This window comes from Oncorhynchus masou, chromosome 19, assembly GCF_036934945.1.
Source record: "Oncorhynchus masou masou isolate Uvic2021 chromosome 19, UVic_Omas_1.1, whole genome shotgun sequence".
Classification (NCBI taxonomy): domain Eukaryota; kingdom Metazoa; phylum Chordata; class Actinopteri; order Salmoniformes; family Salmonidae; genus Oncorhynchus; species Oncorhynchus masou.
The window spans coordinates 35,980,154-35,992,199 of NC_088230.1; the positions used below are offsets into that span (position 1 = coordinate 35,980,154).

The 12,046-nt window shown below is 49.4% G+C and overlaps 1 protein-coding gene across 1 annotated transcript in view; it reads right to left on the reverse strand.

The window, feature by feature from the left end:
• Positions 1-549: 549 nt before the first annotated feature.
• Positions 550-12,046, reverse strand: part of LOC135505602 (ras-related protein Rab-15-like) — a 38,968-nt gene continuing 27,471 nt past the window's right edge. Inside the window, exons 3-6 of the mRNA XM_064924667.1 lie at positions 10,500-10,560; positions 9,627-9,704; positions 8,248-8,403; positions 550-1,080 (exon numbers count right to left, since the gene is read on the reverse strand). Coding sequence (XP_064780739.1) covers positions 922-1,080; positions 8,248-8,403; positions 9,627-9,704; positions 10,500-10,560 — 454 coding nt within the window. The 3' untranslated portion in view covers positions 550-921. The remainder of the gene's footprint in view (positions 1,081-8,247; positions 8,404-9,626; positions 9,705-10,499; positions 10,561-12,046) is intronic.

The following is a 12,046-nucleotide window of genomic DNA, read 5'->3' on the forward strand; positions in this document are numbered from 1 at the left end:
ATATACACTAGATGACTGATAAGGGGCACTGTTTTGAAGCCACCGCGCCTCCATCTTGGTACTCCCCCACCAATGTAAAAAAAAATGACCTAGGAAGATATAGAAATGCATTTATAAATGTCTATATTTGTTTTTGCCACATTTATTCTATTACAGACAACTTAAAGCATACTTTTAAATTATATTGTGTGAGCTAAACATACAAAAAAATATTATTATTATTATTATTTTTTTAAGTACTGATATTACTGTTCCCACTATAACAACAAAAATACTTAAATACATGTAATTTTGCCCTTGAAGCATTTCAATGAAATACTGTAGAATTCCATTCATTCCGAGAGGACTGCTTTTCTGAGGAGAGCCAATATGGCCGACCGGTGACTTCAAAGCATCTCATTGGCCAATACATAGCATTAGCAATCCAGGGTTTACATACATCATTGGTAAAAACCTATCAAACACCAGTACACCACCTACAATGGTAGAAAGGCAATCAGCTACGAGAAGTGTCACCCCCCCCCCCTCCCACCATGTCACTCTATTCCCTACAAAGTGCACTACTTTCAAGCAGAGCTCGCATAAGGAATAGGGTGTGATTCAAGACGCAGCCAGACCCAGTCCTTACATAAGGAGAAGTGGCACCCTATTCCCTATATAGTTCAATACTTCTCTCACCCTATTCCCTATATAGTTATCTACTTTTCTCACCCTTATTCCCTATATAGTTCCCTACTTCTCTCACCCTATTCCCTATATAGTTCCCTACTTTTCTCACCCTATTCCCTACTTTTCTCACCCTATTCCCTATAGTTCCCTACTTTTCTCACCCTATTCCCTACTTTTCTCACCCTTTCCCTATATAGTTCCCTACTTTTCTCACCCTATTCCCTATATAGTTCCCTACTTTTGACCAGGCCCTTAACACCAGCAGCTCTTCTGTGAGGCGGCGGCCCCGTCTGTGATGCCCTCCTCCTCCTCCAGGGCGGCGAGGTTGAGCTCATCTGTGACCGACGCCCTCAGGAGGTCCAGGTCCTTCTTATTGGCCGACAGGACCTGCTCAGCCAATCGCGTGAAGGGCTGGGTGAAGGACAGCAAAGTGTTTTGCAACGCCAATCATTAATTTAACTGTTAGTGCAAATATATATATATATTACTGTATATATCACCGTATATATGTCACTGTATAGGTCCCTATATATAATCACTGTATACAGTGCATTCAGAAAGTATTCAGACCCCTATATATAATCACTGTATACAGTGCATTCAGAAAGTATTCAGACCCCTTGACTTATTCTAAAATGGATAAAATAGATTTTTCCATTCATCAATCTACACAAAAAAATAGCCCATAATGACATCACAATAGCCCATAATGACATCACAATAGCCCATAATGACATCACAATACCCCATAATGACATCACAATACCCCATAATGACATCACAATAGCCCATAATGACATCACAATACCCCATAATGACAAAGATAAAACAGGCATTTAGATGATCATTTTTTACATAAGTATTCAGACCCTTTACTCAGTGCTTTGTTGAAGCACCTTTGGCAGCAATTACAGCCTCGAGTCATCTTGGATATGACACTACAACCTTGGCACACCTGTACTTGGGGAGTTTCTCTCATTCTTCTCTGCAGATCCTCTCAAGCTGTCAGGTTGGATGGGGAGCATCGCTGCACAGCTATTTTCAGGTCTCTCCAGAGATGTTTGATCAGGTTCAAGTCCGGGCTCTGGCTGGTTCACTCAAGGACATTCAGAGACACTCCTGCATTGTCTTGGCTGTGTGCTTAGGGTCGTTGTCCTGTTGGAAGGTGAACCTTCGCCCCAGTCTGAGGTCCTGAATGCTCTGAAGCAGATTTTCATCAAGGATCTCTCTGTACTTTGCTCCGTTCATCTTTCCCTCTATCCTGACTAGTCTCCCAGTCTCTCCCGCTGAAAAACATCCCCACAGCATGATGCTGCCACCACCATGCTTCACTGTAGAGGAGGCGCCAGATTTCCTCCAGACGTGACACTTGGCATTCAGGCCAAAGTGTTCAATCTTGTTTCTCATGGTCTGAGAGACTTTAGGTGCCTTTTGGCAAACTCGGAGCGAGCTGTTATGTTCCGTTTACTGAGGAGTGGCTTCTGTCTGGCCACTCTACCATAACGGCCTGATTGGTGGAGTGCTGCAGAGATGGTTGTCCTTCTGGAAGGTTCTCCCATCTCCACAAAGGAACTCTGCAGCTCTTTCAGAGTGACCATCTGGTTCTTGGTCACCTCCCTGACCAAGGCCCTCCTCCCTGATTGCTCAGTTTGTCTGTGCGGCCAGCTCTAGGAAGAGTCTTGGTGGTTCCAAACTTCTTCCATTTAAGAATGATGGAGATCACTGTGTTCTTGGGGACCTTCAATGCTGCAGAAATGTTTTGGTACCCTTCCCCAGATCTGTGCCTTAACACAATCCTGTCTGGGAGCTCTGCGGATAATTCCTTCGACCTCATGGCTTGGTTTTTGCACTGTCAACTGTGGGACCTTAAATAGACAGGTGTGTGCCTTTCCAAATCATGTCCAATCAATTGAATTTACCACAGGTGGACTCCAATCAAGTTGTGGAAACATCTCAAGGATGATCAATGGAAACAGGATGCACCTGAGCTTAATTTAGAGTCTCGTAGTAAAGGGTCTGAATACTTATTTAAATAAGGTATTCGTTTTTTAAAGTTTTAATAAATTTGCAAAAATGTATGAAAAGCTGTTTTCACTTTGTCATTATGGGGTATTGGCTGTAGAAAAACAGTAATTTAATTAATTTTAGAATAAGGCTGTATCGTAACAAAATGTGGAAAAAGTCAAGTGGTCTGAATACTTTCCGAATGCACTGTACATGTCAATGTATATGTCATTCACAGGAGGTTGATGGCACCATAATTGAAAACTCAAAGTCTCTCTGCTATCCGTAGATCTTCCTCCCTCTGAGCTCTGAGCTCCATTACAACGGTCTGAGACCTCACAGTGTGGTTCAGCATGGAGCGCCAGACCTTTGTTCAAACAGCGTCAACTCCTCAAAGTCTCTCTGCTATCCTTAGATCTTCCTCCCTCTGAGCTCTGAGCTCCATTACAACGGTCTGAGACCTCACAGTGTGGTTCAGCATGGAGCGCCAGACCTTTGTTCAAACAGCGTCAACTCCTCAAAGTCTCTCTGCTATCCTTAGATCTTCCTCCCTCTGAGCTCTGAGCTCCATTACAACGGTCTGCGACCTCACAGTGTGGTTCAGCATGGAGCGCCAGACCTTTGTTCAAACAGCTTCAACTCCTCAAAGTCTCTCTGCTATCCTTAGATCTTCCTCCCTCTGAGCTCTGAGCTCCATTACAACGGTCTGCGACCTCACAGTGTGGTTCAGCATGGAGCGCCAGACCTTTGTTCAAACAGCGTCAACTCCTCAAAGTCTCTCTGCTATCCGTAGATCTTCCTCCCTCTGAGCTCTGAGCTCCATTACAACGGTCTGAGACCTCACAGTGTGGTTCAGCATGGAGCGCCAGACCTTTGTTCAAACAGCGTCAACTCCTCAAAGTCTCTCTGCTATCCGTAGATCTTCCTCCCTCTGAGCTCTGAGCTCCATTACAACGGTCTGAGACCTCACAGTGTGGTTCAGCATGGAGCGCCAGACCTTTGTTCAAACAGCGTCAACTCCTCAAAGTCTCTCTGCTATCCGTAGATCTTCCTCCCTCTGAGCTCTGAGCTCCATTACAACGGTCTGCGACCTCACAGTGTGGTTCAGCATGGAGCGCCAGACCTTTGTTCAAACAGCGTCAACTCCTCAAAGTCTCTCTGCTATCCGTAGATCTTCCTCCCTCTGAGCTCTGAGCTCCATTACAACGGTCTGCGACCTCACAGTGTGGTTCAGCATGGAGCGCCAGACCTTTGTTCAAACAGCGTCAACTCCTCAAAGTCTCTCTGCTATCCGTAGATCTTCCTCCCTCTGAGCTCTGAGCTCCATTACAACGGTCTGCGACCTCACAGTGTGGTTCAGCATGGAGCGCCAGACCTTTGTTCAAACAGCGTCAACTCCTCAAAGTCTCTCTGATATCCTTAGATCTTCCTCCCTCTGAGCTCCATTACAACGGTCTGAGACCTCACAGTGTGGTTCAGCATGGAGCGCCAGACCTTTGTTCAAACAGCTTCAACTCCTCAAAGTCTCTCTGCTATCCGTAGATCTTCCTCCCTCTGAGCTCTGAGCTCCATTACAACGGTCTGAGACCTCACAGTGTGGTTCAGCATGGAGCGCCAGACCTTTGTTCAAACAGCTTCAACTCCTCAAAGTCTCTCTGCTATCCGTAGATCTTCCTCCCTCTGAGCTCTGAGCTCCATTACAACGGTCTGAGACCTCACAGTGTGGTTCAGCATGGAGCGCCAGACCTTTGTTCAAACAGCGTCAACTCCTCAAAGTCTCTCTGCTATCCTTAGATCTTCCTCCCTCTGAGCTCTGAGCTCCATTACAACGGTCTGCGACCTCACAGTGTGGTTCAGCATGGAGCGCCAGACCTTTGTTCAAACAGCTTCAACTCCTCAAAGTCTCTCTGCTATCCGTAGATCTTCCTCCCTCTGAGCTCTGAGCTCCATTACAACGGTCTGAGACCTCACAGTGTGGTTCAGCATGGAGCGCCAGACCTTTGTTCAAACAGCGTCAACTCCTCAAAGTCTCTCTGCTATCCGTAGATCTTCCTCCCTCTGAGCTCTGAGCTCCATTACAACGGTCTGAGACCTCACAGTGTGGTTCAGCATGGAGCGCCAGACCTTTGTTCAAACAGCGTCAACTCCTCAAAGTCTCTCTGCTATCCGTAGATCTTCCTCCCTCTGAGCTCTGAGCTCCATTACAACGGTCTGCGACCTCACAGTGTGGTTCAGCATGGAGCGCCAGACCTTTGTTCAAACAGCGTCAACTCCTCAAAGTCTCTCTGCTATCCGTAGATCTTCCTCCCTCTGAGCTCTGAGCTCCATTACAACGGTCTGCGACCTCACAGTGTGGTTCAGCATGGAGCGCCAGACCTTTGTTCAAACAGCTTCAACTCCTCAAAGTCTCTCTGCTATCCGTAGATCTTCCTCCCTCTGAGCTCTGAGCTCCATTACAACGGTCTGAGACCTCACAGTGTGGTTCAGCATGGAGCGCCAGACCTTTGTTCAAACAGCGTCAACTCCTCAAAGTCTCTCTGCTATCCGTAGATCTTCCTCCCTCTGAGCTCTGAGCTCCATTACAACGGTCTGCGACCTCACAGTGTGGTTCAGCATGGAGCGCCAGACCTTTGTTCAAACAGCGTCAACTCCTCAAAGTCTCTCTGCTATCCGTAGATCTTCCTCCCTCTGAGCTCTGAGCTCCATTACAACGGTCTGAGACCTCACAGTGTGGTTCAGCATGGAGCGCCAGACCTTTGTTCAAACAGCGTCAACTCCTCAAAGTCTCTCTGCTATCCGTAGATCTTCCTCCCTCTGAGCTCTGAGCTCCATTACAACGGTCTGCGACCTCACAGTGTGGTTCAGCATGGAGCGCCAGACCTTTGTTCAAACAGCGTCAACTCCTCAAAGTCTCTCTGATATCCTTAGATCTTCCTCCCTCTGAGCTCCATTACAACGGTCTGAGACCTCACAGTGTGGTTCAGCATGGAGCGCCAGACCTTTGTTCAAACAGCTTCAACTCCTCAAAGTCTCTCTGCTATCCGTAGATCTTCCTCCCTCTGAGCTCTGAGCTCCATTACAACGGTCTGAGACCTCACAGTGTGGTTCAGCATGGAGCGCCAGACCTTTGTTCAAACAGCTTCAACTCCTCAAAGTCTCTCTGCTATCCGTAGATCTTCCTCCCTCTGAGCTCTGAGCTCCATTACAACGGTCTGAGACCTCACAGTGTGGTTCAGCATGGAGCGCCAGACCTTTGTTCAAACAGCGTCAACTCCTCAAAGTCTCTCTGCTATCCTTAGATCTTCCTCCCTCTGAGCTCTGAGCTCCATTACAACGGTCTGCGACCTCACAGTGTGGTTCAGCATGGAGCGCCAGACCTTTGTTCAAACAGCTTCAACTCCTCAAAGTCTCTCTGCTATCCGTAGATCTTCCTCCCTCTGAGCTCTGAGCTCCATTACAACGGTCTGCGACCTCACAGTGTGGTTCAGCATGGAGCGCCAGACCTTTGTTCAAACAGCTTCAACTCCTCAAAGTCTCTCTGCTATCCGTAGATCTTCCTCCCTCTGAGCTCTGAGCTCCATTACAACGGTCTGCGACCTCACAGTGTGGTTCAGCATGGAGCGCCAGACCTTTGTTCAAACAGCGTCAACTCCTCAAAGTCTCTCTGCTATCCGTAGATCTTCCTCCCTCTGAGCTCTGAGCTCCATTACAACGGTCTGAGACCTCACAGTGTGGTTCAGCATGGAGCGCCAGACCTTTGTTCAAACAGCGTCAACTCCTCAAAGTCTCTCTGCTATCCGTAGATCTTCCTCCCTCTGAGCTCTGAGCTCCATTACAATGGTCTGAGACCTCACAGTGTGGTTCAGCATGGAGCGCCAGACCTTTGTTCAAACAGCGTCAACTCCTCAAAGTCTCTCTGCTATCCGTAGATCTTCCTCCCTCTGAGCTCTGAGCTCCATTACAACGGTCTGCGACCTCACAGTGTGGTTCAGCATGGAGCGCCAGACCTTTGTTCAAACAGCGTCAACTCCTCAAAGTCTCTCTGCTATCCGTAGATCTTCCTCCCTCTGAGCTCTGAGCTCCATTACAACGGTCTGAGACCTCACAGTGTGGTTCAGCATGGAGCGCCAGACCTTTGTTCAAACAGCGTCAACTCCTCAAAGTCTCTCTGCTATCCGTAGATCTTCCTCCCTCTGAGCTCTGAGCTCCATTACAACGGTCTGCGACCTCACAGTGTGGTTCAGCATGGAGCGCCAGACCTTTGTTCAAACAGCGTCAACTCCTCAAAGTCTCTCTGCTATCCGTAGATCTTCCTCCCTCTGAGCTCTGAGCTCCATTACAACGGTCTGAGACCTCACAGTGTGGTTCAGCATGGAGCGCCAGACCTTTGTTCAAACAGCTTCAACTCCTCAAAGTCTCTCTGCTATCCGTAGATCTTCCTCCCTCTGAGCTCTGAGCTCCATTACAACGGTCTGCGACCTCACAGTGTGGTTCAGCATGGAGCGCCAGACCTTTGTTCAAACAGCGTCAACTCCTCAAAGTCTCTCTGCTATCCGTAGATCTTCCTCCCTCTGAGCTCTGAGCTCCATTACAACGGTCTGCGACCTCACAGTGTGGTTCAGCATGGAGCGCCAGACCTTTGTTCAAACAGCGTCAACTCCTCAAAGTCTCTCTGCTATCCTTAGATCTTCCTCCCTCTGAGCTCTGAGCTCCATTACAACGGTCTGCGACCTCACAGTGTGGTTCAGCATGGAGCGCCAGACCTTTGTTCAAACAGCGTCAACTCCTCAAAGTCTCTCTGCTATCCTTAGATCTTCCTCCCTCTGAGCTCTGAGCTCCATTACAACGGTCTGAGACCTCACAGTGTAGTTCAGCTCTGAGCTCCATTACAACGGTCTGCGACCTCACAGTGTGGTGGAACTGATCTCTGTCTGATCTGTGATCCTGTATACAGGCTGTGATGAACAGGAGGTGTGACGGCACCTGACTTGAGAACAACGGGCCGGTGGTAATGACAGGAGTGGAATCAGTGGAATGGAATCAAAATACATGGTTTCCATGGTTTCTAGATGTTTGATGCCGTTCCATTTGCTCCGTTCCGGGTCTTTTTTATTACGAGCCTGTTCTCCCGTCAGCAGATTCCACTGATCACTGTATGTCAACTGTCAGAGCCAGAAATCTTGCTTGTTTGTAGGTGACCAAATACTTATTTTTCACCATAATTTGCAAATAAATTCATTACAAATCCTACAATGTGATTTTCTGGATTTTCCTCATTTTGTCTGTCATAGTTGAAGTGGACCTATGATGAAAATTACAGGCCTCTCATCTTTTTAAGTGGGAGAACTTGCACAATTGGTGGATGACTAAATACTTTTTTTACCCCACTGTATGACTTGGACTCTGGGAGATACAGAATAAGACAAGGTGACTAAGGATGAAATGTTGTTCCATTATATCGTCATCAATAATTCACATACCGGTAGTCTGGCCGTGGTGTTTGCCTTTGGTCCTGTGACAGACAGGCAGGCAGCCAGCCGTACAGTGTTTCTACGGGAGCTGTCAGCCACTCACCTCTGTGATGTTATGGTTGGTGAAGGCACTTGTCTCAAAGAAGTCCATCCCATAATCCTTGGCCAGCTTGTTGCCCTGTTCTGTAGCAACCTGCCTCTTCTCCTCCTCGTCTGACTTGTTCCCTATGAGGATCCTCTGGATGTTATCAGGAGCATACTGAGAGAGAGGGAGGGAGGGAGGGAGATGGGGAGGGAGGGAGGGAGATGGGGAGGGAGAGAGGGAGGGAGATGGGGAGGGAGGGAGGGAGATGGGGAGGGAGATGGGGAGGGAGGGAGATGGGGAGGGAGATGGGGAGGGAGGGAGGGAGATGGGGAGGGAGGGAGATGGGGAGGGAGATGGGGAGGGAGGGAGGGAGGAGATGGGGAGGGAGATGGGGAGGGAGGGAGATAGGGAGGGAGGGAGATGGGGAGGGAGGGAGGGAGATGGGGGGAGGGAGGGAGATGGGGAGATATGGAGGGAGGGAGGGAGGGAGATATGGAGGGAGGGAGGGAGATGGGGAGGGAGGGATGGAGGGAGGGAGATATGGAGGGAGGGAGATGGGGAGGGAGGGAGGGAGATGGGGAGGGAGGGAGATGGGGAGGGAGGGATGGAGGGAGGGAGATGGGGAGGGAGGGAGATGGGGGGAGGAAGGGAGATGGGAGGGAGGGAGGGAGGGAGATGGGGGGAGGGGGGGAGATGGGGAGGGAGGGAGGGAGATGGGGAGGGAGGGAGGGAGATGGGGGGAGGGAGGGAGATGGGGAGGGAGGGATGGAGGGAGGGAGATGGGGGGAGGGAGGGAGATGGGAGGGAGGGAGGAAGGGGAGGGAGGGAGGGAGGGAGATGGGGAGGGAGGGAGGGAGATGGGGAGGGAGGGAGATGGGGAGGGAGGGAGGGAGGGAGATGGGGAGGGAGGGAGGGAGGGAGGGAGGGAGATGGGGAGGGGGAGATGGGGAGGGAGGGAGGGAGGGAGATGGGGGGGAGGGAGGGAGGGAGGGAGGGAGATGGGGAGGGGGAGATGGGGAGGGAGGGAGGGAGATGGGGAGGAGGGAGGGAGATGGGGAGGGAGGGAGGGAGATGGGGAGGGGGAGATGGGGAGGGAGGGAGGGAGATGGGGAGGGAGGGAGGGAGATGGGGAGGGAGGGAGATGGGGAGGGAGGGATGGAGGGAGGGAGATGAGGGGGAGGGAGGGAGATGGGAGGGAGGGAGGAAGGGGAGGGAGGGAGGGAGGGAGATGGGGAGGGAGGGAGGGAGATGGGGAGGGAGGGAGGGAGATGGGGAGGGAGGGAGATGGGGAGGGGGGAGGGAGGGAGAGTCATTCAGTCTGATTTGACAAAAGCACCCTGTGCCGCTATATAAAATAAGTTGGCCTGACCTCTAACCCTTGTTCCCCTTGATCTCACCTCGTCCACATCGCTGGCCCACTTCATGATGTGCTGGAAGGATCGCTCACTTGTGATGTCGTAAACCAGGAATATTCCCTGAAGAGAGGCGAGGAGAGGGTTGGAGATATGGGGAGGGAAGAGGAGAGGGTAGGAGATGAGGAGAGAAGAGGGGAGAGAAGAAGAGAGGGTAGGAGATGAGGGGAGGGAAGAGGAGAGGGTAGGAGATGAGGGAAGAGGAGAGGGTAGGAGATGAGGGGAGGGAAGAGGAGAGGGTAGAGAAGACGATTTGTCAGCTAATTCAGTTATGGTTGTCACAGCAACCCCACGTGGTTTAGAACCCATGGGGTGATAAGGGTGGTGAGTGGACAGGAGGAAACTAGCACCAAGAAACCGTGCTACCAACCATAACTACAGTACATATTTCACGTACGACTGCAGCTTTAGCTACAAGTGCAATGCATGTTCAGAAGGGAGAACACCCTCGTCTCCAGGCTCATGACCAGACCGATTAGACTAAGGTGAAGGAATCCTGACCTCTTACCTACAATATCTTGAGGGAAGAGAAGCGTTACCTTACCTGTGCTTGTCTGTAGTACTGCTTAGTGATGGTCTGCTTTTTTTTTTTTTTTTTTTTTTTTTTAACCTTTATTTAACCAGGCAAGTCAGTTAAGAACAAATTCTTATTTTCAATGACGGCCTGGGAACAGTGGGTTAACTGCCTGTTCAGGGGCAGAACGACAGATTTGTACCTTGTCAGCTCGGGGGTTTGAACTCGCAACCTTCCGGTTGCTAGTCCAACACTCTAACCACTAGGCTACCCCTGCCGCCCCTGTCTCTCCTGATCTGACCTCTTACCTACAATATCTTGAGGGAAGAGTAGCGTTACCGTACCTGTGCTCGTCTGTAGTACTGCTTAGTGATGGTCTGATATCTCTCCTGTCCTGCTGTGTCCCTGGAAGAAATCAAATGTCAAACACGCTCTCTTAGGAAATGACAAAACAGGTAGCGAATAGTGATAATATCAGGCAATGTTTCAATCCAATGTGGATCTTTGGGAGTTCAAACTTCTTTTTTTTGTAATCTTGAGATAAGAGTCCTTGCAGGGCAGAGGGAACTGGTTTAGTGTCCAGTCTGAGTAAACAACAGTATGGAGTAAGACTGAACATCCCTGACAGAATAGCGTGGGGTAAGACTGAACATCCCTGACAGAATAGCATGGGGTTAGACTGAACATCCCTGACAGAATAGCATGAGGTATGACTGAACATCCCTGACAGAATAGCATGGGGTAAGACTGAACATCCCTGACAGAATAGCATGGGGTTAGACTGAACATCCCTGACAGAATAGCGTGGGGTAAGACTGAACATCCCTGACAGAATAGCATGGGGTTAGACTGAACATCCCTGACAGAATAGCATGGGGTTAGACTGAACATCCCTGACAGAATAGCATGGAGTAAGACTGAACATCCCTGACAGAATAGCATGGGGTAAGACTGAACATCCCTGACAGAATAGCATGGGGTTAGACTGAACATCCCTGACAGAATAGCATGGGGTAAGACTGAACATCCCTGACAGAATAGCATGGGGTTAGACTGAACATCCCTGACAGAATAGCATGAGGTATGACTGAACATCCCTAAACAGAATAGCGTGGGGTAAGACTGAACATCCCTGACAGAATAGCATGGGGTTAGACTGAACATCCCTGACAGAATAGCATGGGGTTAGACTGAACATCCCTGACAGAATAGCATGGGGTTATACTGAACATCCCTGACAGAATAGCATGGGGTTAGACTGAACATCCCTGACAGAATAGCATGGGGTAAGACTGAACATCCCTGACAGAATAGCATGGGGTTAGACTGAACATCCCTGACAGAATAGCATGGGGTTAGACTGAACATCCCTGACAGAATAGCATGGGGTTAGACTGAACATCCCTGACAGAATAGCGTGGGGTTAGACTGAACATCCCTGACAGAATAGCATGGAGTAAGACTGAACATCCCTGACAGAATAGCATGGGGTAAGACTGAACATCCCTGACAGAATAGCATGGAGTAAGACTGAACATCCCTGACAGAATAGCATGGGGTAAGACTGAACATCCCTGACAGAATAGCATGGAGTAAGACTGAACATCCCTGACAGAATAGCATGAGGTATGACTGAACATCCCTGACAGAATAGCATGGGGTAAGACTGAACATCCCTGACAGAATAGCATGGGGTAAGACTGAACATCCCTGACAGAATAGCATGGAGTAAGACTGAACATCCCTGACAGAATAGCATGGAGTAAGACTGAACATCCCTGACAGAATAGCATGGAGTAAGACTGAACATCCCTGACAGAATAGCATGGAGTAAGACTGAACATCCCTGACAGAATAGCATGGGGTTAGACTGAACATCCCTGACAGAATA